Raw genomic sequence first — 26316 nt, 5'->3', positions numbered from 1 at the left:
CGGGCAGTTTTGTGGTGTGGCGGTGTCCTTCATTTGGAGTGGTGGTCATCCCGGATTGTACTTCTGTGGGTTGCGTGCATTTTGGGATTTCCAGGTCTCAATTCATTAGATATTTGCAGCTGTGCCACCTGCTCTATGCTGTTTTTGGGGGTGGCATACACTCCTCTGGGGTGGCAGGTTCTATAGAAGTGGTTTTTCTGCCTTTGGAGAGGGTAGTGGGGCATCGGTGAGTTGCTCCCTGCTGGTTCGGAGTCCGGGGATGGAGCCTTGGCTTCTCTCTTTAGATTAAGGGAGGGGGATTTGGGCTTGGTGTTGAGAGGGGAGTGTGGGCTAGGATTCTGGAGGGCGTCGGGTCTGCATCTGGAGATGCAGGTGTGTGCCTTGTGCAATTTAAGATATTTCATCAGTTCTGTTGGACCCCTCTGGATTGTGTGGATTTGGTCTTGGGGCGGTGCCAATCGGGGGATGGGGGAGTGGTTTAATTTTTCACCAGGCTCTGTGTTTTGGGCAATGGGGTGGTCATTGATGTGGGGGATGAATGCATGGGGAATTGGGTCCTGGCTGGTGTTGTTGTTGGCGGGCAGGTTATTCTTGGGGGGTGGGGGTCAGCTGGGGCGCTCTCGTTTCAGAGATGGCACGCAGAGATTGGCAGGGTGGTAGTGTTTGGTGGAATGTCGTATGGAGGGCTAGGTGGCATGGATATGTTTGATGGAAAATGGGGAGGGTGTTTGGCCTTTGTGGGGTTCTCGGGGAGGGGCAGTGAAGGGAGATTTGTAGTTTTGAATATATGATTTTATTTTTTTATCTATTCTAAAGTGTTTCCTCTTGTCTGTTTAAAAAAAATAAAAATTGTGTTGGACCACTGGATGTTTGTACATTCTGTTTCTTCAATCCTGTTTTGTGAATCAATACAATTTTAATATAAAAACATTTAAACCATACAAAAAAATAAGCTACATGTTATTTATCAGGTAGAAAATGTGTGCCATCAAAGAAATTCACAAGCACTCACAGTCATTTCCTCTGCCACACACAGAGATGTGTTTCAGTGGGAGACCTTTTCACTTTCCCTTGTGTCTGTCTCCTCCCTCTCAATAGGCGCCTTCTTCCTTTTGCTCTCTTGAAAAAGATCTTAAATTAATCCATAGATGTGCGTCACCTTGGCATGAAACTCTGCATGCTCTTAACTTTATCACGGGCATTACTCACAAGCTCAGTTACCTCCTAAAATGTAACTCTAATGTTCTGCACTAGCTCTATTTGGGACGTTTATGAGAGTTCTTCAGAGAAGATGTGATTTGTGAACAAAATGTTCAATTGAGTCAAATCATTTTAATTAATTATATGTTGTGGTCCACAAAACTGTTCGCAATGTTTTATTAAAGATTCAGACTGGTCTGTTCAACTCACTGACTCAATGAAAAACGCAGATCTCAAGTTAAGAGTTCACTTGAGGGAAATTTTAAATAATTACTTAAATTTATGTCTGTTTCTCATATAAAGTAAACAAATAGTGTCAGAAGACTGAGAATGTAGTGTACTAGTCATATAGATCACTTTTGTGATGCTGTAATGGTGCTTTTGCATCCTTTTTGATGCATGGAAGCTTCATTACCCAATCATTGTAAATACAGTACATTGAAAAAAGCAGTCAGTATATTATACAAAATTTCTCCTTTTGTTTTCCAATGATGAAAGTAATGGTTTAGAACAAAGTGAGGTTGAGCAAATAAGGACAGTATTTTTTATTTTGGGCTGAACTTTTCTTCATGCTCCTGTGGCAACAACAGGTGCTGCTTCATAGTCCTGTGGATCATGTATGGAATTAATTTCAAACTCTGATATGTCTCTGGTTCAATAAAAAAATAAACTTGACACATACTGGAGAAGTTAACTTGGGACATAGTGACTCCAGTCAAATGTAACAACTCCTCCCCTTCCCTTTACAACCAAATAACCATGTAGGCAAAAAGTTATGTATCTGCTAAAATAATTAAGGGTTGAAGGGGGTTGTTGGTTCTGATGACAAGTGAATGGGTTGGGAGGGGTCAGGTTTTAGGGGAAATGGTTCTTGATGTCAGGGGTGAGCCCTGATGACAGCTGGGATGATGAGGGTTTCTCTGCTTCTGCTACAACTGAAGGGGGTCAGTGAAAGGGAAAAGAAGGTAAACTACTGTCTACAAGCTACTATAAAGTATAAAACTACACTGAAGCTATTCAAGGGATCAAAATTATTCAATACAAATCTAAAAGATATTTATTTATCTGATATAAAAAAATGAGGACCTCAGTTTAGGTGAGAGCATTCTAATTGTACACTAAATACAACAGTAAATTATTTGTAAGGTTCATTTTATTTAGTTAATCCCCAACACTGGCATCCAGTCTCTATATTGTTGGCCTTTCTCCGGGGGTGGGGAAAGGGCCCACAAGACAGATTATGATGAGTGGAAGAGGGACAACTCACTCTGTACACCCTGTGAGGAAACAGGCATCAGCAGCTGAGGCCTCCTTAAGACTTTCCAACTCCTCTAACCCCATTCCCAAGAGTTCAGCCTGAGATGAACAAAGTCCATTTAGCCACACACTGTTAATATCAGCTTTCATTAAGTATACAGTCAGATTTACCTCTGCTTCTCATACCTCATAGAGTCTGCACTTTGCCTACAAACATCAACACTAAATAATCACCTATTTAGGAACACTATGGTCCTATTAAATATCCCAACGTTATCTTCTGCTGTTGAAGCCCATCCACCTCAAGCTTCAACGTGTATTCTGAGATGCTATTCTGCTCAATACGATTGTACATAGTGGTTATCTGAGTTACCGTAGCCTTTTTGTTAGCTCGAACCAGTCTGGCCATTCTCCGTTGACCTCTCTCGTGGATGTTTCTTCATTTTTTTTGGCAACATTCTGAATAAACTCTAGAGATTGTTCTGCGTGAAAATTCCAGGAGATCAGCAGTTACAGAAATACACAAACCAGCCCGTCTAGCACCAACAATCATGCCACTGTCGAAATCACTGAGATCACATTTTCCCCATTCTGATGGTTGATGTGAACATTAACTGAAGCTCCTGACCTGTATCTGCATGATTTATGCATTACACTGCTGCCACATGACTGGCTGATTAGATAAACATGTGAGTGTAGGTTTAACATCATGATGAGGGACACTGACGAATTTGTATGTTGGCAAATTTCCACTTCTTGACAAAAATATCTCCTTGCTCAGATTACCCATATCTGCACATAGAGACTCTGATCAAACACAGTCTGTATGCAGTGCATGTGAGTTGGCCTAGAACAGATGATAGCTCTGCACACTCTTGGCATTCTCTCCACCAACTTTATAAAGTAATTAATTATGAGGTGCCACTAGGGATGCTTTTAAAAGAGTATTGGAGTTCCCATGTATGCTGGGGACTTGTTGGCTGCTTTACCATCACTATGTGTATATATATAAATAATAATAATAACAATGATAATAATTTGTAAAGAAATTCACACATAAACACAATTTATATTGATTTTCAAATTTCAAGCATTTATGGATTTGCCTTTAGATGAAAAGGTTTTTAAGTTAATAAGAAAGATAAATTCAGTCAGGTGTCCAAACTTTTGATTGGTCTTATTTATTTATCTTTCCAAAATCTGCCTAAATATAAAATGCAATTTCACTTTAGGCTGTCATTTTCAACTTACATGTTAAACAAAATTTAGGGGAAATCTCCAATATATTTTAGGAACACATGCTTTGGTTTGTAGAGGACTTCATTGTTTTGTTTTAGTAAAGCCCTTTTCACTGAAGAGTAAATATACCAGAAGATTTTGGAGAAAGTGGTTGCATCCTAGCCACCTGTCCTTCCATTTATAGCTACCAGCTGATGCCATGTGCCATTCCCCAACCTTTCCAACATTATAGTGTATGTAAGGATGTAGTCCTTTGGGTCTATAATATTACACACATAAAAAGGACACTAAACATTATTTGTACAGAGATAATCATTATGCAAGCCAAGTAAGCCTATTTTTTTTTTTTTTTAAACTAAGTGCAAATAGTGTTAGATGCTATTTCCATCCCAGTGCAAATAGTGTCAGATCCTGTACTTTTGCATTCCTTATTAAATGTTAACATACTGTATAGATGTATCAATGTTGCATGTTTATTGTGTTTATTTAAAATCCCACAAACACCCTAGACCAACCCATAATCCTACACTTACCTTACATAAATTAACCATGGATTTACTACAGTGAATCTATCACCATGGTATTTTATTGTAAAATAATAGTAACCACAAAATTAAACATGGTTATTATACTAACACAATATAACTGTAGTAACACCATTGTTAATTGCATTAAAACTATGGCTTCTGCCAAAAAAAAAGAAAAAAGAAAAGAAAAACATGGTTACGAAAATATTACTATAGTAAAATTATGATTAATTTGACCTAAATCAAAACTTTCTCTTAACTCCCTGACCGTCAGCATGTGAGGCAGTCAAATGTTGTACTAATTTGTATTTATTATTATAAGCAGCATTAAAGGAAATATTAAGATTGGAGAAAGGAAGCAAAATGGGGAAAAGTGGGACAAAAAGGGGAATCGATCACAGGTTGTCTGCATGAAAAAAAATATACTTTCATTGTGTATACACACTACACCATTGCAGCAATACCTGGTGTTGCAGTTTGTCTTTATTTCTTTGTTTCCATCAGGCTATTTGAGTACAAATAGTCAAGCTGGTGGCAGCTATTTACACCTGGTGCAAATCTTCACTCTGTAAACAAATATTTTGTCAGCTTAAATGTAAAATCATGAATATTATTTCATATGACTGAATCAACTTCACTTTATTAAGTGGGGCCAGAAAAGTAATTTTAAAGTTATAAAATTGGGAAGAAATAGCTCCTTTTGTACATTTTTACGTTTTACAGTGAGTCCAATAAAACTGAAGTTGGTCATCCACAGACTGAACTGGCCTGTAACGGAATAAAAAAAATGTACAGTCAAATTTACTTTGGTATGCAAATGACTTGGGTGTTTATGTTTTAATAAAACCTGTAAACGGTGAATGCATCTTGAATTGGGGCATCTCCAAGGAAACGAGGCGCGCGGTACCTCGTGACCCCGCACAACTCCCATTCATAATTTCTCAACTTTATTTTGTTCCTCATATTCTCCAGGTAATAAAGATTGCCATGGAAGGCACGTCTCCTTCCCCACTCTCATCTTTGAGAAAACATTTAAATCATCAACATTACAATAAAAATCGTGAAGCAAAGTTCCTGTTTGTTTTCATCCCAGTTTGGTATTAGATTTATGACCTTGCGCCCCCATCTCCATTTGGGGAGCGCAAGCCCTCCCCCTGTCCCCAACAGCCCAATCCGCTCATATGCGGGTATGACATCAATTCTGGGGTAAATTATACGCGTATATAAACGTCTATACTTGCCTTCAGAACGCTGAGTTTCCTCCAAGCAGTGGTCCACTCCCTGTGTTTACTTCCCTTCCGTTGGACAAAGAGACTATTGAAAAATGGCACCTAAGAAGGACGTTAAGAAGCCCGATCCCCCCAAGAAGGCAGAGCCCGCACCTGCTCCCGCGAAGGAGCCCGAGGCCCCACCTAAACCCGCCGCAGTAGATCTGTCTGCCGTGAAGGTAACGGAACACGACCATTCATGTGGTGTGATGAGATTAAACAGACATTAACATTTTAAAACAAAATATGTTAGCCTAAAGTCAAAACATTATTTAACAAAACTGATTCAACTATAATACATTAGTTTACACCAACACAACTAATTTTAAGGTTAGATCATGTAGAAATAGCACCTTATTGTAACAATTGCAGGTTACCACTTTTTACAGAGAATAAAACTAACTTTATCGGGCTACACCAATGGAAGTAATTAGGGTTATTACACATTTAAGTAGAAATAAATCCTTAAGATACCAGTGGCATTCACTTTTGACTGTGAGAAAGTGCTACTTGTAGAAAGCATGATTTGCTTTTAGGCCTGTATTTCAAGAATAACTTGATTTTGCTTGCATTTCAGTTAATTATAGCTGAAAGTTATATTATATATATAATATAATAAAATGCTGATGCTGGTCAGTTGGTGAACTGTTCACTATATCATTCCGCAGCCCCATAGAATAGCCTAAGGCATAGTATGTCTACTGAATATTGATATTGTTTACATTTCAGGGACTAACCTATATCTTTAACAGAAGGATGGTACTCAGTGCATTTGCTTGCTAAAATGGCTTTGGGTAACAATTTATATTAACCTGCATTAATAGCATTATCAAACATAATTACACCATGCAATGTGCAGAGCTTGAATTGCAGATCATATGAAAATACAAAAATCAAGGAACTTTTATCCATATATTTGAATGCACATGGACTAATGATCTGTAAAACTTTTTATTTAATGTTTATTAAGGCATTGCGTTAATAGAAAGTGCTGCTTTAGGTTGTTCTTGTCATTTAATTACTTCTGAAAATATCTATTATTGTAGAATGATTCAGCACCATGGATAGTTCCAGGTTTGCTTTTGTTTTCTGCATACAATTGGTGGTTAATCGACCGCCACGCCCTGGGCTTTTCTGATTGGCCGATTGGCTAATTGCGTAGATGAGCATATGTCTGGTATTTAACGCATATCCAAATGAGGAGAAGGTTAACATAGCCTAACATGGAGCTCCAGTCTACCCGCCTTACTGTCTAAATTAAGCATGCCGAGATCTTGGGCTTGCACTGTTCAGTTGTGAATGACTCACCTGTCTTAACGATTGTTAGTGATGAGATACATTTTCTCAGATCTTGAAAAACATTCAAAATCTTTGAGAATTATGTAGTGGAAAATTAATTAACCAATTTGCAATCATCACTTCAGCCATGTCTATGATTGCCAAATATATCTTTGTCATTATCATCAAATTAATAAGCTAAAATATCGAAGACAATGAATATTATAGAAATATTATAAAACAGAAATAAATACAAATAATAGTCTGTATACATAATGTATAATGTATTTAACTTAATGAAGTCTATTGCAATGCTTGTTTTAATGTGTCATTAAAGCCTTTATAGATAAAAGACAGCATTTGCACATAGACTTACCTGACGTCACTTAGTATATTAAGGTTTAAGTATAAAAATATAAAAAATGGGTAAGAAATAAAATGTTCCTCTGTTTTCTTATAGGTTGATTTCAGCCCGGACCAGATGGAAGGTGAGATTATTACTATCCTATAACCCTTGATCACACACATGTACAGTATAAGCATTTAAATCTGCACAAAACACTGATTTGGGATTTTCAGGGTGTGTGGTCCTTGAAATAATGAAGAAAAAAAGCTACTATTTATCGATTCATTTTTATACATTATTTTAATGTAACTAGCTTCATGGCTCTAGTTGTTGTGCCTGTGCAGGATTTTTATAATGGCCCCAGCAATATTAACCTGCCTAGAACACTCCAAGTGGTTTTAAGTAGAAGACTTGTGTCAAATTCCATAAGCACTCTGGATTTACTTCAAATGGGCCTTAAAGGTCAACCAATTTAATGCACCTTCAAAGTAGATATGCACTATTGTCCAGTATTACGTGGAAGAATGTGGCCATTGCTCAATGAGGGGCAGGCTTTCAGTAGCCTGGGTTTTAGTTACACCACAGTCAGCATTCTAGACCCACATGATAATGCCTTTATAAGGAGGGGGGTATATTCTTGGGAGAGCATATCAATTCCAAGACAACTCTTTGAATGTCTCCCCCAGTCGCGCCATTGGTGGCAGCTGGCTTTGTGTGGAAATCAGATGAAGCTATTAATCTTTCAGCAGATCACCTTCCAGTGATCCAATAGATTGCCATAAAGTTCATAGAAATGGTGAGCACTGATTATTACTCAGTGTGGCCAATCTCCCCAGGTGTGCACACAGCTGTCTATTTAATTAAGCTGATTTGCATCATTAAATGAGTGAACTGAGTCACATTAAACCCACAAATCGATAGTCTTGTGAATAAAAAGGCAATCTGTGAGTGTTGTAGACACCTGATACTTTGCAAGATCCTAATAAAACACATCATCAAAGGGATTTTCCTAGCTGTAGATGTAGTGTAGCAAATGTTATTATTGTAAAAATAAAAGTATGTAAAATTACAGATATACGCATTCATTTTAACATTTGCATTAGATACAGAATTTATAGTGCCTCTATTAAAGGTGTAGAGAGAACTAGGTATAAGTATGTGTGTGTTGGGGGGGTCTGTTTGGTATCTGTTTAGGAATCCTGTTTTAAATCAGACTCTTTTTTTGCAATTCAGTTTGTTGATGCTATTGGCGCAAAAATTACACACTTCATCTTTAACTGAATAATAATCTTTCATCACAATTCCAGATTACAGGGAGGCCTTCGGACTTTTCGACAGAGTTGGTGACAGCAAGGTGGCCTTCAACCAGATTGCAGATATCATGCGTGCACTGGGACAGAACCCAACCAACAAAGAGGTGGCAAAGATCCTGGGCAATCCCAGCGCTGATGGTAAGAGAATTGAAAGCAAAACTTAGATCACCCCAAAATGAAAATTCTGTCATTTGCTCCCCCTTGTGTTGTTACAAACCCATATTACTTTTTTGTTCTATGAAATACAAAGGGATAAGTTAGGCAGAATGTTAGCCTCAGCCACCATTCACCTTTTTATGATAACACTTTACATTAAGGTTCTATTCATTAACATTAGATAATGCATTTGTTATCATGAACTTACAATGGAGAATATATATATATATATATACAGCATTTATTAATCTTTGTTAATGCTAGTTAATATAAATACAATTGTTCATTGTAAGTTTATACTGCAATAACTAATGTTAGCATATACAACTTTTGATTTGAAAAAGGTATTATTACATGTTGAAATTAGCATTAACCAAGATTAATCAATGCTGTAAAAAATACATAGGTTATTGTTAGTTCATGATACCTAATGCATTAACTAATGTTAACATATTAAACCTTATTGTAAAATGTTACCTTTTTTCCCCTCGTACATTGAAAGCGAATGGTGACTTAATAAATAATGACAGAATTTTCATATTTGGGTGAACTATACCTTTAATTCATAGCATTCGCTTTTCATAAGTGTTAGTACCTGTAGCAGCATTAGTTTGCAGTCAAGTCAACATTAGCGTTGACAGGAAGCTTTCACTATTGCATATTTCAGATGCCACTGTACTTGGTTAAAGGCCGGTGGCATGACAGGTGATTGCAGTCCATTACGTTTCACTACATCTGCTTTCCATTCCCCCACACCCCACAGACATGGCAAACAAGAGAGTTGACTTCGAGGGCTTCCTGCCTATGCTGCAGTTTGTGATCAACAGCCCAAACAAGGCATCATTCGAGGACTACGTTGAGGGTCTGCGTGTATTCGATAAGGAGGGCAACGGAACAGTAATGGGTGCTGAGCTGCGTATTGTCTTGTCAACACTTGGTAAGGTGCTAAAATGAACTATTTGATGCCATTTCTGCAATTCTAGTTCAGCATCCATATTTAAAGTGTATTCATATGAAACAGATATTTTAAATTTGATTTTGGCCTTGTTTAATCACTTATATTTTAAGAGTGTCATGAAGTCTTGCAATCCTACAATTGCACCCAAAAGTACACTTGAGACACTTGACAAATGTAGTCTATGAATGTCAATGCTTTTCATATATATATAAAATATCAAACCAAGAGGAATATATTTTAAAGAAATATAACACAAACACCTTAAGAAAAATATTTCAGAAAATAAAGGTTTTAACTTGAGTCTCAAGGAACTGACTTCGTCTAAAAATCACCTAAACATCAGTTGTTCTAAAGTTCTTGCAACAATTTGTTATAAAAGTGGTTACTTCTGAGAAAAACATGCTTGCAGATGCCACTTGTTTTTATATTTTGTCATCAATGCAATGAAAGTCATTTTGTTTTTCTTTTTGTGACATAAGTGGCCAAAACTTTCTGTAGTAAATTTGACATAATCAAATCTTGTTAAATTGGGTATGGACTGTTAAATAGTTTTGGCCTATATCTTGACAAACCTACCCCCTCTCTCCTCCAGGTGAGAAAATGAATGAAGCCGAGATTGACGCTCTCATGACAGGCCAGGAAGATGAAAACGGCTGTGTGAACTTTGAGGGTCAGTTCAGCATGTCCTTTTATTGTCCCAGTACACATTTATCACATCGAAAAATTCAACAACGACTTTATTTGACTAGAGTTCCCACAGTTATGGATAACCTGTGGTCTTTAAAAGTCATATAAATGAGTATTAGTCATGGAAATGTCTTTACTGTGTTCTAAAATAATATATTTTCTATGAATATCTTTCTAGATAATGCTCTTAGTATATGTTGTGTAGAGTAAAACTTATTTCCAAGCCAGTGTGACAATGTCTTTCCAGTTGTTCATGATAACTTGATCAAGGAAAAGTCATTTAAATGAATTCAAAGAGTGTGGGAACCCTGACTTCATGATTGTGCTGGGTAAAATGTTTTGAGATAATGTTTGTTTGATAAAGCTTCACATGGACATTCCCTTTTCAATCTTTTCATTCTGAATAGCTTTCATCAAACACATCATGTCTGTGTAAGAAGAGTTTTTGAGGAAACTGAAAACTTTCTCCAGACTCCATGATGTCAGGACATCCACGCAACGTTTCCAACATCAACTCAGAAACGAATAAAAGGAAATATGGGATGTCAGTCATAAACATTTTATTCGTTTTTTTGTTATTCCTATTTTTTCCACTTGACTCCAATTTCTTTTGTTCATTCTTGGAAGCCATTCAGATATTTCCAGCAAATGTTTTTGTTTGTGCCAGGACAAGCCTCTCCGTATCGGAATGTTATGAGGGGTTTGGGGGAAGGTAGGGGCATCATATATACACATAAAAAACAGACATCACCCCCCTTGACCCCTCATTGCCTGGATTGCAGTCAAAGGTGCTAAATCTACTGCCATAAGTGGACTGGCTACATAACTTCCTTACCCCTTTCCCTAATCTTAATTTATATTTCGCCTCTGTCAATTCTCATAATAAACTTTTCACAAAGTACCAAACTTGTCTTGATTAATGTTCCTGTACTCAAAGCAGAAAGACACGTTACAGGTAAGTGGATAGGTGAGAGTATCATTTAAATAGCTTAGCAGTAACATCAAAGGCCTTTAAGTTCACTGGAACTGCATAAAATCATGAGAATGCCACGCATTTCAGTCATAATGTGCTGTATTTCTGAGTGAAACAATGGGCAGTACATGTTAAACAAAGGTGGTTGGAGAAGAAGGGTTGAAAAATAAGAGGGCTTAGTGGCAACAAAAGAAAAGTCATTTCAGAGGCAGAGCAAGTTTTTTCCATTTTAATGAACGATTACAAATTTTGTGAAATAAAAACAGGAACATATATTGAGAAAACAATAGGGTCTATTTTGATTTCATGTTGAATATCAAATTTAAATTGTTAACCTTAGAATAATTAATCAAAAGATATCCATTCTTTTAAGTTATATAAGAATATCTGGCAAAATTTAAAGATGTTATAATGTGTTTTTTGTTATGTAGAGTATATATTATATACAGATTTTGGAGATAAATCCTTGTTTTTGCCTCTCATTCAAGCAGCTCATCTTTGATGCTCATTAAAAACCCTCATCGGAGTGAGTGGTGTATATGTTTTAAAATCACTAAATAAGTCATGATGTCTCTTATTGAATAAAAATGTATGAAATTTAAATTTATCTTTCAAAATGAGACCATTTCTAATGTACCAAATGACTAACTGTGAATGAACTGCCAGCCAAAGGGAATTTATTACCCTATTTACATCTAGCTGATACACATCTACATGGACACAACACAAACACGTAAGAATAATCAAATCAGACTAATGTTTTGTTTATTTTCTGTATTTTTATTGTCATAACTGTTAAGGGGATTTATAATCCATATCATACCAATAGGAGAAAAACTGATTACATCTATGTGACCTTTTAAATACATTTACAACAGCTGTGGGAATAAGGGAAGGGTGGGAAATGCTATGAGGGGGGAAACACGGAAGCCTACAAATGACAGCTCTTTCTAGCGAAAAGGGGTAGAACCACAAATGATGAGAGAAAACATATACTGGAGTACTGTGTTCAAACAGATGCACGCTGAGTGAGTATCCTTTTTTACGTTTGTTTTAATGTTTTGCTTTGTTTCATGTTCCACATCCTAAGTTCACTCATACAAAAAAAAAGTAACCTAAGCATCAAAGCAGAATTCAGCAGACAAAAACAGGGCCTATAACTCACCAACAGAGTCCTAAGTAGCTGCTCCTACGTTAAAGTGATAGTTCACCCAAAAATGAAAATTCATCATTTACTCAGCCTCATGCCATCCCAGATGTGCATGGCTTTCTTTCTTCTGCTGAACACAAAGTTTTTTTGAAAAATATCTCAGCTCTGTTGGTCCATTCAGTGCAAGTGAATGGTGACCAGAATTTTAAAGGTAAAAAATGCACATAAAGGCAGCATAAAAGTAATCCATACGACTCAAGTGCTTAAATCCATATTTGCAGAAGCGATATCATAGGTGTGGGTGAGAAACTGATAAAAAATGAAGTCTTTTTTTTTTTACTAAAAATGTCCACTTTCTCTTCTCTTCTAAGAGTTCTTCTTCTTTTGTTTTTGGTGAATCGCATCCTCCGTGCATATCGTCACCTACTTGGCAGGGAGGAGACCATTAAAAAGGACTTAAAATGTATCTGTTTCTCACATACACCTATCATATCGCTTCTGAAGGCATGAATTTAACCACTGGAGTTTTATTGATAACTTTTATTCTGCCTTTATATTCTTTTTGGACCTTCAAAGATCCGGTCACCATTCACTTGCATTGCATGGACCTACAGAGCTGAGAAATTCTTCAAAAAAATCTTCACTTGTATTCAGCAGAAGAAAGAAAGACGCACATCTGGGATGGCATGAGGGTAAGTAAACGAAGGGAGAATTTTTATTATTTGGTGAACTATTCCTTTAAGAATAAAATGCGGGCCACAGCACGCCCCATCTCGCTCAGACAGCCACTAACCAAGTGTAGCGAATTCCAACTTGCCTCTAAAAGAGGCCGTACATTGGTTCACACTTCAAGACAGCAGTTTTAAAACTGTTAGACCCAGCCACATGACTGTATTTTGAAAAAAAATCCATGATTCATGTACTTGTCCTTTCTTTGTTCCTTTGATTAAAGATGCTGTAAGCAATGCTAGCCATTCTGGAACTTACTTTTGCCAGACTTTAGACACTCCTACAGAATTAGACACACAACCTCTGTCCAAAACAACTGTTGATACTGTTGTGGTCAGAAATGGAGCTGGTGAGCAACACTAAGTTATCGCAGAAACATTGAGTTATCTCAGCGTTGTCAAAAGCAATGCTTGTCGCACGACAAACTATCAACTAACAAACCAAACACTGCTTATGAAGCTGAATGTCTCATTTACATTACTTAAATGTTCTGCTTGAACTACTGCACTCTCAGCTTCATGCTGCCCATATATGGGCTGCCCTGTGAACAAGCAAAATGATTGACAGGCAGAAAGTGCCTCAAAGTCTTCTGATTGGCTAAACAAAGAATCTGACAGCGGCCCGCAGTTACATTTTCTTATATATTTTAAGACACCTATTTCAGTGATATCTGTCAGGTAATAGGGACATTTTCAGTGTGTCATTCCATAAAAAAATCACTTACAGCATTTTAAATGTAATACTGTTTGTTATATAGCCATCATGTGTAATTTAAAGCACAAATCTACTTCAAATGTTCCAACAAAGATCCACTTTTCTTACCAACAGCAAAGGCAGGAGTGCAACATGGACCCCCGGGCAATGTCGGTGCAGTCATCTGAAATAATGTACAAGCTTAACGTCATCGCTAGTATCTACAAAAAACATGAAGTGTTCATTTTATCCAATGTTTCGGCAAATAACTTACTAAAATCCCTTGAAATAGAAAATAGCCACATTTGTGTACTAGAATATGCTTATATGCTTATTACATGCTCGTAATACTATCTACGTTTTCTTTTAATAATGCAATTGTACACGTATAAGTTATCGTAGTAATATTTTTTTCTTTTTCAATTGAGCATGAGATAAAGAGCTGGTATATTCATAATTATATTCCCTAGTATTATATTTTTTGTTTGCAGGGGAAATTTTTATTTTCGAGTTCATGCACTGAATGGGCAAAAGAAATACGTGCCGCATGGAATCATCGTGTCATATTCTCATGTAGAAAATAGTTCTGATTCATGGTCCTGCCAACCGACTTCAAGCAACATACGTAAGGCTGACCCTAGTCCAGTATTTGAGTCCACTGTCTGTACACCACCATAAAAAGTCAATCAAACATATAACATGAGTAATAAAAAGCACAGGTACCTCTCTAGCTAAGTCATTATTCATTAAAATGATCAAAAAATAAACAGAGAAAATCCTTTTTTTCTGTGTTTAGATAGTCACAATAAGGTTCTGCAAGATTGTTGGCTGATGAAGAGGGAAGTGCGTTTAGAGGTGTGCATGGAAAGTAAAATTGTAGTGTCTTTCATAAATACCAGGGGGAGAAGGGATTTGTGCCAACTGTGAAACCATTGAAAGAGGAGCTACTGTAGATTGAGCAGAGGGCTAGTTGAACAATGTTGCTAGACACTGGGGACAGGTGGATAGGGGTGGGGGATTCACAAGCCCTGCTTGGCCAGGGCGGCCGTCACATCCTCAGCCAGCGTGGCCAGCTGTGGAGACTCAAGCATGTTGATGCTCCCAGACGAGGACATGTGGCTTTGCCTCTGAGGGGAGGTGCCGCCTGACAGCCCTGCCGTCTCAATCACAATCTCCGCCCCATGATCCACACGTGCTTTGGCGGCATCCCGGAATGACAGCTTATGGCTTTCGATCTTAGACAATAAGGACAAAAGCAAGTTGGTGATGGTTACTTAAAGGGATAGTTTATATGAAATGAAAATGCTGTCATCGTTTACTTATCCTCATGTTGTTCCAAACTTGTATGACTCACTTTCTTCAGTGAAACACAAAATGAGAGGTGGAACGACAGTCTCAGTCATCATTCACATTCATTGTATGGAATATTATGCCATACATATTTTCTATGAAGCCCATATTTAAAATGCATTATAAAGACATTATAAATGCATTGTACTGAATTCATGATGTCTCATAATACACCTTATAATAAGTTGTAACTTCTCATAAATAATTATAGTTATAATACATTATAAAACATCCCCTATTCCTAGTTAAACGTTAGAGTATAATGCATTATAACACAAGCAGCGGAAGCTAATAAAGTTAATCGTATGAATGCTGTCATGCAAAAGCAGCATAGTGTAAATAGTAAAAAGGCTTTATGTTGTGATTTTATTATAAGTATAGTTACAAAAGCAATATCTTTTTATAAAAAGACATAACATTAACTTGTAACATGCAATACATCACAGTTCAAATTGATATAATTGAAGATATTTATAAAATAATTCTTTAAATATGAGACTTATAAACTACAATACATTTCCATCATGACTTGTAATGTCTTATAACCACTTAACATATTTTATGGATGTTTATATTAAGACATTGCGTTTGTCACTTATATTACAAATATATAAAGTATAGTACATTATAACTTCTGCATATAAAATTGGACGTTGCTTGTGTTATATTGCATTATACTTTAAGGTATACCTATGAATAGGTAAGTATTATAATGCATTATAATTGTGGCTATTTCTAGCCATTTAACATGCACATGTTACCAGGCGCGATCGTATTTTTAATCAACAAAATTCACATTGGATCATAATTCATTTTTTCCACTAAGACCTTTGATATTAAGGCAAAAATCGTATTCTTGATAATAATCAATTATTTGACTATTTTATATATTTCAAATATGATGTAGGACGTAAAATCAAGACACTTGTTTAAACAAACGTTATTGTTTTTTTTCTCTTTTATAAACTCACCTGTATATGGCCTCCTCCAGGTACATGGTGAGCATTGTCCAGGGAGCCCACCTTTGCATGGGCTTTTTCTCTGAAGTCCAGCTTCACACTCTCAATGCGCACATGGCCACCCCCTAAAACACAAGGAGCATCATAGAACAAAGAAATACAGTATTATCAATTTCTTGCATCTTCCCTGGTGCAATATTCACCCCTAAAAACAATTCCAAACCCATATGCTGTTATTTTTTTAAAATGTAAAATAAAATAATTATTGAAGAATGTTCATGCTCCATACAACGACTGAAATTGTGTATTTTATAACTATAACCTTATCTGCTACACTGAAACTATAGCAGCATACCGGTTTTGAATTACATGAGGGTGAGTAAATAATGACATAATTTATTTTAGTGTGGACTATTCCTTTAATATCCCTAACATTGTTCCTAAATTGGAATCTAGTTCAAAGTAATTATTTGATGTGGATGTGAAATTCAAAAGAGAAAAATAAATGGGAAAATAAACCTTCCAAAAGAGGGCACTGTTGTGACATGCAATAGCCTTCTCAGGCACTCAACACTTTAAAGGTGCAGTATGTAAGATTCAGAAATCCTTGTTATTAATGACACTTGTGGCCGTTAAATGAACTGCAGCCAGCTACCTGTTGCTCGTGTTGTACACACACTCCATAGGGACGCGAGCGAGCATCGACCAAAACAATGACGTAACGTACAAAGAGACTGAACGTGATTCAACGGCATCTTGCTGACAGATGAGGTAGCATAATTCAAATTAAACAGTTATGATTGTTTTACTACAAACGTTGAGACTGTACATTATATTTGACTCTCCAGTGCTGGAACAGGGCTAAAACAAAGTGTGGATATAGGTCTGACTATGCGAGACTGTAGTTTGATGTAATCACTTTTCTTTGCATGATACATTGACTGCATTTATATGATAGCCTATGTCAGTGTTAAATTTGGTGGACGATGACAGTAGCTGTTTATAAAATACACTGTACATTATAAATATGTTGACATAATTCAGTATTGATGTGATTCCATCACAACTGTCATTTTGATATATCAATGCACTATTGTTTTATAATAATAGAATTTATATATTTTCTGTATAACCAAGATACGTTACACTAATGAATAGATCTTTTTGCATTATCTTGAACATTGTCTAGCATTCATTTCATGTGTTATTGTAGTTTAGCTAAAATTACACAGATTACACTTATGGCACTATATTTCACATGCTTTACAGTTATGTAGGCTTACCTGTACAATATGAAGAACACCAATTCAGGGTAGTTTTGATCCCCAAAACCAAACAAAGGTCCCTCCATTAATCAAATGCCCTGCCAATGTTTACTCTAGTTTACTTTTCACTCAACCACGATCACGTTCCTGCTTAGCCAGACAGGATTCAGTAGATAAATGCTTTTTTTTGGCTTACTCTGAGTTTGTGTTGGAGCCGGACGTTTGCTGGATTCCATCTCTAAGATAAAGTTACCTAGTGTTGCAGTTTGTTCTCGCTATTGAATAGCGGAAGAGAAGCGATTACTGTCTGAGGCAAGGCTTTCGGGAGCGCAAATAAACGTCACATCCTTTGGATTTTCCCGGCAAAAGCGACCCACTCCCTTCTCATGAAAATCAGTCTACAGGCTTTAATAGGCAGTCCGGGCATTTTTTAAGTTGCATTACATGCCACTTAAAATTGTTACATATTGCACCTTTAAATAACTGTCTGCATAACACAGCACATTCCTAACTGCCCAATAGTTCCATTAGTCATTAGCATGCTTACCTGGCCTGTGGCGGATATTATCCAAAGATCCACACTTGGAGGTCACATGACTAAGATCAATCTTCTTAGTTGAAATATACACCTGTGAGGAACACCAGAATTGACCATATTTACAATAGCTTTACATACTTTACACCTAATAAGAAGGTATTACAAATGGATGTTGCATTGGCAACCATAAAATGAACATATCAACAGAAAAAAGCTTCAGGTAATAGGTTTTGAGCACATTTATAGAATACAGCACAGGAAAATGTATGAGTTGAACAGCGTAAACAGTAAATGTTGCTAACTGGGCAGTAAATAAAGCACAACTGATACAACTGAATAAAACACAACATAATAAGACCTGATGACTGTACTGAGTATCATAATACATAGAATTATTTCCACATTTTCAGTGCTAATTTTGGGAAGAAATCTGCAGAATGGATTGGTGAAATGTATTAAACAGAGCTGAGAGTATTTTTCTCTTATCGGTACTTTAGCTCAAAGCACAATCAAATTAGCTAAAATATTAAATAAATGAACATATAAGGGGCAGGGGATGTGTAGAACTTTGCGAATGACAAGTGGGAACTTTCCATTTTAGTGGGAATACGCAGAGCTTTATGATGAGCTCTGAATCGAAATTGTGAACTCTAAAATAAAAATTGTTATATTACAGTGCATGGGCCTGCATTAAATGAATGTTCCAGTTTCAATACATCTTAAGCTGTTCCACTGTATGCTTATTACTGTACACACAATCTTGACAAACTGAGAGGGACAAAAATTTTGTCTGTGGCAACCAACTTAACTAGATTAACTTATATTGAACCCGGAACCTTCAATTGATCTTAATAACCTGAGAGAATGTGTGGCCATTATACATTTGTTGTTATATATAGTAACTTATAGTGACTGACTGATGCTGCTGTGCAGGGCAGAAAAAGCAGACCTGATTGAAGTACAGACATGACTCAGCAAAAATCAGCTCTGACATTTAAAAAAACTGTCATGACATTTCAGTATGCAATGTGCACAGTCAGAAAGAACAGAGAGACTGTTCCAAAACCTCGTGAGCAGCCTCCCTAGGCAGCTTTTTAAAGCATTATAGGCACACTACCTACCCAAAGGCTGTTCCAAAGGGTAGGCAGCATTATTATAATAATTTTTCTTTCAAAGATATCTTCTTTGGGCCAAGTTCTAAGGGGCTGTTCCAACAGAATGTGTTTTTTCCCGCAAATCTGGGCTGTTTTTTTTTATTTATTATTAGTCAAATCATTCAACTTCTTTTTATTATTATTATTATTATTATTATTATTACTATTATATGTAAATATGTTCTAGAAGGATGTCTTGCACATGAGTGTCATGTTTCTACAATAAATTTATAAATATACTTAGAAGACAAAATATACTGTAAATATACTTATAATTCATTCAATACCAAAATGTTTAGTTAAAAATAGTTAAAAATAATTAAGAATGTACTATTTTACCCAATATTCGTAAGTGCTTTATATATTTACGTTCATTATAAAATTGCATTTCTAGCTTAACACCAAGCCTGAGTCGAGTCTCCCACCACTTCATGTGAGGAGCAATATTTGTATCAGGCATGTTGTTGTCTATAAAGAGCATTCCAAATTGTTCAATTACAGTGGGGTTTCACTTCAGTTAGAAAGCTGCCTTAGAAGGTATATACCTACACTATGTAGTCAGTAGACAACAAGGCAGCTCAATAGGTTTTGGAACACAGTCAGAAAGAGAGACAGAAAAAGACCAAGATAGAGGAGACACAGCTGGGTCTGGGTCACTTTTTATCTCCCTATCTCTCACTGCGAGCATAGGAACGGTAATTAGTAGCAATTAATTTCAGGTGGATCTCCTTACCGTTTTTTGTCTCTCCAAATGGGCGTTCGAACACACCCTCACATTTGTTTCTAATGAAAACTGATGATATTCCATACGGTGGACATGCAAGTGTTGATGGGTAAAAATCAAACACCTACTTTTCAGTCTGCAAATATATACATGAGGGGTTGTATATATTTTCACAACACGAACAACAAGAAGGGACTTCAGTTTTGCATTTTAGCCTACATGTGAAAGTATATCTGATGTGTAGGTGTGCATGCAAGTTTGCCTGGGTGTATATGTTTGATTCTGTGCAAAGGTAGGCTTTTTTTTATAAAGGTATCGATTCTCTGTAGCTTTGAGCATGCAGTGCAGTAGAGAATGCAGAAAAGGCTAGCCTATGTGCCATGCCTGGAACCATTCCATAAGTATGACCTCAGATCCAAAAATTAAAACCGCATGAAGCAAAACATAAATTTTTAATCTTAATGGACAGAGTAATGGTCATAAAAGTGGATTGCCAGTGGAGGTCTATTGGCTTTGGAAGAGTTGGAGAGATAGACAGGCATAGGGAGCAGTACATTCATTGCCTCCACGGGGCGAATGCTTCAGATTATCCTTGGTTCCACTCTTTGACTGTATGTGACTGAAGTCCAGCTTCTTGTTTAAAATTTGAATCTAGAAAATTACAAAGATATGTGCCTCTTTTAATGAAGATGGAGCACACACATACATGCACTTGCACAAACAAACAAGTGGTGGCTGTGCATAGATGAGATCATCAGTTTTCCAGGAAGGGTTAGACAACAACCCAACAATGCCACCAATGATGGATTTATGTAATATAATGGCACACAGCACCTCATGAAAACATACTGTTTTAACATGCTCGATGTAGCCGAGCATCACCCGGGCCAGGCACTCCCTTTCATCTCAACAGCAGTTGCTTGGCCTTCAACTGCGCACTCAATTCAATAGCCCGTTTGCTGTTGTGATAGCATGTGAACTGAACTTAGCTGTTAATTTTTAAAGGAACAGGTATTTGGACCTGGGCTTGATTAGAAAGCAGGTCAAAGTAAGCAACTGTAGTGTATGTTACTAGGGCTGGGTATCGTGTTCGATACATTTTGGGCACCGACCGAATTGCCTCTTAACTATCGAGTATCAAAAAATGTCTTGTCGTTCGGTACCAAATTTGATACCTAAGGGGTTAATCTCATCAACGTCAGTGATAAGCATGTAGCATGCTAGATGTGCACAAATCTAAAATTGCAGATGATTGACTGTGTTAGACATCACGGAAAAACACTAGTTTAAGCCGATTACGCCCATAGATGCGGCTCACATGTGAGGCTGTAGTGTGTATGTGTCCCAACCCACATAGATGTAAAAGATTTTGAAAAGATCAAAAGTGTTGCTACATTTCACCAGCCTCGATGCCAAGAGTGTGCAATGCAATATTTGCGACAAGATAATTGCTGCCAAGACAGGCAAAATGACAAATCTGATGAAGCACTTGACAGTGCAAGGAATAAACTTAAGAGCAGAAAGTTGCTCCGTCTTCAACTGCAAGAAGACCGAGCCGGTGCAGTCATCCTCTCAGCGTCCACCTGCCACAGAGCCTCGTTCAACATTCCCACCTCACGACGCTGATGAATACAGCGGTGCTATGACTGGGACTCCGACATGTAGGTTAACGTTTAGCAAACAAACCAACAAACAAAATCGGCTAACTTGTAGTGGTACATGCTTGTGTACATATTAAATTAACGTTTCTGTGCGCGGTGACATAGTCCTATAAACTGGGACATACGTAACATAAGATATTTTTTGGATGTATGGCTATAGATGGCTCGCTAAATCAATGCTAAAAATGCTTTAAGGTTGACAGTAACTGATCAAGTTTAACTCAAATTAAACAATTTTTCTTGTTAAACTGTACTTATACTTAGGGATGTCTGAATAAACAGTTTAGCTTTCTTGTTTTTTTTCTCCTCTTCACATTAATGTTATGCCTCTGCCCTGCCGACCATGGCATGAGGAGTCCAGAAGGATCAGTAGATGAGTCTTTGAAAAAAAAGTCAACAAACTGAAAAAATAAAACCAAAGTTTATTTGAGGTAATATTTAGGCAACGTTTAGGAACCAGTATCGAAGTCAAGATATTGGTATTGGTATAATATCAAATTATTTGGAACGATACCCAGCCTTATATGTTACTGAAATCTCCTGAAAACACACTCACACACACACACACACACACACACACACACACACACACACACACACACACACACACACACACACACACACACACACACACACACACACACACACCAGTCTACTGCAAGACTGCTTTATGGTGGGAATGTAACAAACCTAAAATTTTCTTTAACTTCCAAAAAAGACAATTTCCATGAAATTAAACTGTAAAAACAGCTAATTTGTTGGTCTGAGCTGTGCATTTTTTGTCATCCTCTATTTTTATAAATTTTTGTTCTCATTTTCCAAGTTCTCAGTTTAGGTTAATAACAATCTGGGCTTTTTAAAATATAGGCTACAATAAAAGTTAATAACGATAAGAGAGACAAGTGTATAAGTGTAAATAGCAATAAAAAGCTTCTTCTTGAAATAAGTGCAAATAGTGTTAGATGCTATTTACACCCCAGGGCAAATAGTGGCAGATACCATTTGCACTCATAATTAAATAGTAAACTTGAATATTATAATCACTTAGTAATAATAGTTTGTGTTTATTTAATCTAACCTAACCAAATTTTCTCATAGTTTTACTACAGTAAATGTAGTATCACCATAGTATTTTGTAGTACAATCATAGTAACCACAACACTAAATATGGTTACTACAGTATATTAATGTTATGTAGTGGGAAGCAGGAGAAGGCAGACGGGAGATTTGGATCCAAGCGCAGCACTTTATTAACAAGCAAAAACAGAAATAAACAAACTCAGGAACAAACGAAAAGTCCACGATTGGGAAAAGACTAAACTCAAACACAAAAAATACACACAGGTGAACACAGATTGACAAAACATCCACGAAGGGCAGGGTTACCACGAACGAACACGAGTGACAAAGAGTAAACATCGGCACGGACATGAAACGTCAACGATCGACAAAGGAAAGGGAAAACAGCGGGGTTTAAATAAACAGACACGATGATGACAAAATAACAAATAGGTGCGGACAATAACACAGAGGTGGCAGTGAAGAGGATCGGGAATGAAGGGAAGTGTAGTTTATACAAGGACAGTGAGACTCAGGGCGGACAGGAAGGCTCGAGAGGCTTGAGAGGCGGAGCCCTGGAAGACTCGAGTGACTTGAGGAGCGGAGCCCTAGGAGGCTCGAGAGGCGGAGCCCTAGAAGGCTCGAGAGGTGGAGCCCTGGGAGGCTCGAGAGGCGGAGCCCTAGGAGGCTCGAGCGGCGGAGGCCTGGAAGGCTCGAGAGGCGGAGCCCTGGAAGGCTTGAGAGGCTTGAGAGACGGAGCCCTGGAAGGCTCGAGAGGCGGAGCCCTGGACGGCTCGAAAGACTTGAGAGGCGGAGCCCTGGGAGGCTCGGGAGGAGGAGCCCTGGAAGACTCGAGAGACTTGGGAGGCGGAGCCCTGTGAGGCTTGGGAGGAGGAGCCCTGGAAGACTCAAGAGACTTGGGAGGCGGAGCCCTGGGAGGCTCAGGAGGAGGAGCCCTGGAAGACTCGAGAGACTTGGGAGGTGGAGGCTCGGGAGGCGGAGCCCTAGAAGGCTCGAGAGGCGGAGCCTTGGAAGGCTCGAGGGGTGCTGGCTCTTGGACGGTCATGGCTACTGGCGCTGGCTCTTGGACGGTCATGGCTACTGGCGCTGGCTCTGGGACAGCCGAGGCTACAGGCGCTGGCTCAGGGACGGTCGAGGCTACAGGTGCTGGCTCAGGGACGGTCGTTGCTACAGGCGCTGGCTCAGGGATGGTCGAGGCTACAGGCGCTGGCTCACTGCTGGCGGTGGCGACAGGCGCTGGCTCACTGCTGGCGGCGGCGACAGGCGCTGGCTCACTGACATCGGGTGCTAATGGCTCTGGCTGGTTGACCGTGGGTGATGCGGGCTCTGGCTCGCTGACCGGGACTGACGAGGGCTCAGGCTCGTTGACCGTGGCTGATGAGGGCTCATGCTCGCTGACCGTGGCTGACGAGGGCTCAGGCTCGCTGACTGTGGCTGACGAGGGCTCAGGCTCGCTCACAGTGACAGGCGTGGGCGCAGGCTCGCTCACAGTGACAGGCATGGGCGCAGGCTCGCAGACCGGGGCAAGCGTGGGCTCTGGCTCGCAGACCGGGGCAGGCGTGGGCTCTGGCTCGCAGACCGGGCCAGGCGTGGGCCGGGAGGCGGAAGCCCGTTTTCTCTTCCTCCTCCGGGCAGACGAAGTGGACCGCGCTGGCTCGTGGAAGGCGACTGGCGTGGGGGTGAGCTCGCTGACAGGTGGGACTAGGCGTGACAGGAAGCGCCATGGGTGACTGGAGAGTCACCACTGAGGGAGGAGAGGTAGGGTCCTCCTCAGCGACGGCCACTGTTAACGGCGAGCCGCAGACCCGCAAAGTCACCTCCACGAAGCTGCAGAGAGTCCACTCGTGCGTTGCCGGTGACAACCGCTCCCTCAGTGAGGCGTTCAGGTTGCCCCTGAAGAAGACCACCAGGACAGAGTCCGGGAAGTCAGAGACGTTAGCCAGCTCGAGAAAGTCACCAATGTGGTCCTCCACCGGTCGGTCCCCTTGTTTCAGACAGAGCAGCCGGTAGTTTGCCTGCTGTACCGCTGGATCCATTTTGGGTCGATCGTTCTGTTATGTAGTGGGAAGCAGGAGAAGGCAGACGGGAGATTTGGATCCAAGCGCAGCACTTTATTAACAAGCAAAAATAGAAATAAACAAACTCAGGAACAAACGAAAAGTCCACGATTGGGAAAAGACTAAACTCAAACACAAAAAATACACACAGGTGAACACAGGTTGACAAAACATCCACGAAGGGCAGGGTTACCATGAACGAACACGAGTGACAAAGAGTAAACATCGGCACGGACATGAAACGTCAACGATCGACAAAGGAAAGGGAAAACAGCGGGGTTTAAATAAATAGACACGATGATGACAAAATAACAAACAGGTGCGGACAATAACACAGAGGCGGCAGTGAAGAGGATCGGGAATGAAGGGAAGTGTAGTTTATACAAGGACAGTGAGACTCAGGGCGGACAACAGGGAAAACGTGACATGGAACAATCGGTGACGGTGAAACATAAAACACAGAGCAGACAACAAGGAAACGTGACATAAACATGACTAGTGAGACAGAGAACACAGGGCAGACAACACAGGAGCGTAACAATTAACACCATATTACTGTAGTAACACTATGGTTAATTGCATTAAAACTATTGCTCCGCCAAAAACATGGTTACGAAAATATTACTATATTCAAACCACGGTTAATTGTACATGGATCAAACCTTTGTCTCAACTCCCCGACTGTCACTGTAAAAAATGAACTGCAAGGCAATCAACCTTTATTTAACTACATTATATTTATTATTATAAGTAGTATTAAAGGAAATATAAAGAGTGGAAACAGGAAATAGGATGGGGAAAACTGGGACAAATGTCATATTCCCTGTTGTCTTTTGTTTTTGTAGTTTTATGTTGAAATTATTGTTTAGTTCCTGTTAGTTTTGTAGTCCTTTGTAGTTTTATTCCTTGATTGGTTCGCCCTGATATTTCTCATTCCCTGATTGTTTCCCCAGGTGTTCCTCGTTCCCGTGTTTGTTCCCTTGTGTATTTACACCCTTGATTTCCCTGTTTCCTGTGTCAGTTCTTGCATGTTTAGATTTCATGTTCTGTGCTTGGTTTTTCTTTTCCTTTTGCTCCGAGTTAACATGTTTGTTTTTCAGTTTAATGATCCTTATTCCTTGCCTGCCTCGTCACAACAAAAGGCAGATTAGAACCCTGGTCCGCATGAGAAAACTACATCCATACTATCTTTACACACTACTTTATTGGAACAACACTAGCTGGTGTAGTTTGTCTTCAATTTCTGTTTAAACCAGACTATTTCAGTGAAAATATCACATTAAAAAGTTGTGGGCAGTGGTGGCTCAGTGGTTGAGGCTCAGGGTTACTGACCAGAAGGTTGGGGGTTCAAGCCCCAGCACCACCAAGATGCCACTGTTGGTCCCTTGAGCAAGGCACTTTGCTCCGGGGGAATTGTCCCTGTAATAAGTGCACTGTAAGTCACTTTGGATAAAAGCATCTGCCAAATGCATAAATGTAATTTGTGGCATAATGTTGGTTACTATAAGAAAACAATTTAAACTCATGTATTTAAAAAAATCGTTTAAGAGTAAGTGTTACCACATACCAAAGTTTAATGTTGTTATGTTGTTTTGACAAAAAAGGTGTAATATTGGTTATATAACTTGATTTTATTACACAAAATTTTTTAACATATATAACAATATTTATGTCTTGTGGCTATACTTTTATACATTTTATTGTTTATGGACTGGTCCCATTCACTTCCATTGTAAGTGCCTAGTTTAACTGCG

The 26316-nt window shown here is 38.6% G+C and overlaps 2 protein-coding genes across 10 annotated transcripts in view; one reads left to right on the top strand and one right to left on the bottom strand.

The window, feature by feature from the left end:
• Window positions 1–5467: 5467 nt before the first annotated feature.
• On the top strand, window positions 5468–11135 carry myl1 (myosin, light chain 1, alkali; skeletal, fast). The gene is made up of 6 exons (XM_052141802.1): window positions 5468–5670; window positions 7230–7257; window positions 8423–8566; window positions 9348–9521; window positions 10135–10212; window positions 10637–11135. Exons 1-6 carry the CDS (start codon window positions 5548–5550, stop codon window positions 10663–10665), a joined length of 576 nt encoding a protein of 191 aa, XP_051997762.1. The 5' UTR covers window positions 5468–5547; the 3' UTR covers window positions 10666–11135.
• Window positions 11136–11278: 143 nt separating this feature from the next.
• Window positions 11279–26316, bottom strand: part of map2 (microtubule-associated protein 2) — a 146459-nt gene continuing 131421 nt past the window's right edge. For all 9 annotated transcript variants that reach the window (XM_052141783.1, XM_052141785.1, XM_052141787.1 and 6 more), the window contains 3 exons: window positions 17896–17977; window positions 16096–16208; window positions 11279–15009 (listed from right to left, as the gene is read on the bottom strand). In XM_052141783.1, coding sequence (XP_051997743.1) covers window positions 14794–15009; window positions 16096–16208; window positions 17896–17977 — 411 coding nt within the window. In that variant the 3' untranslated portion in view covers window positions 11279–14793. The remainder of the gene's footprint in view (window positions 15010–16095; window positions 16209–17895; window positions 17978–26316) is intronic.

Source organism: Xyrauchen texanus, chromosome 14 (genome assembly GCF_025860055.1).
Source record: "Xyrauchen texanus isolate HMW12.3.18 chromosome 14, RBS_HiC_50CHRs, whole genome shotgun sequence".
NCBI classification, from domain to species: Eukaryota; Metazoa; Chordata; class Actinopteri; order Cypriniformes; family Catostomidae; genus Xyrauchen; species Xyrauchen texanus.
The sequence above is the reverse complement of the archived record's forward strand: the minus strand, read 5'-3'. Positions and strand labels throughout refer to the sequence as shown.

Excerpts from the sequence above, each read along its gene's own strand:
- myl1 (XM_052141802.1), top strand. The coding sequence starts at position 5,548 with ATGGCACCTAAGAAGGACGTTAAGAAGCCCGATCCCCCCAAGAAGGCA. Across the intron at positions 9,522-10,134 it reads TATTGTCTTGTCAACACTTG|GTGAGAAAATGAATGAAGCC; the intron begins GTAAGGTGCTAA and ends TCTCTCCTCCAG. Across the intron at positions 10,213-10,636 it reads CGGCTGTGTGAACTTTGAGG|CTTTCATCAAACACATCATG; the intron begins GTCAGTTCAGCA and ends CATTCTGAATAG.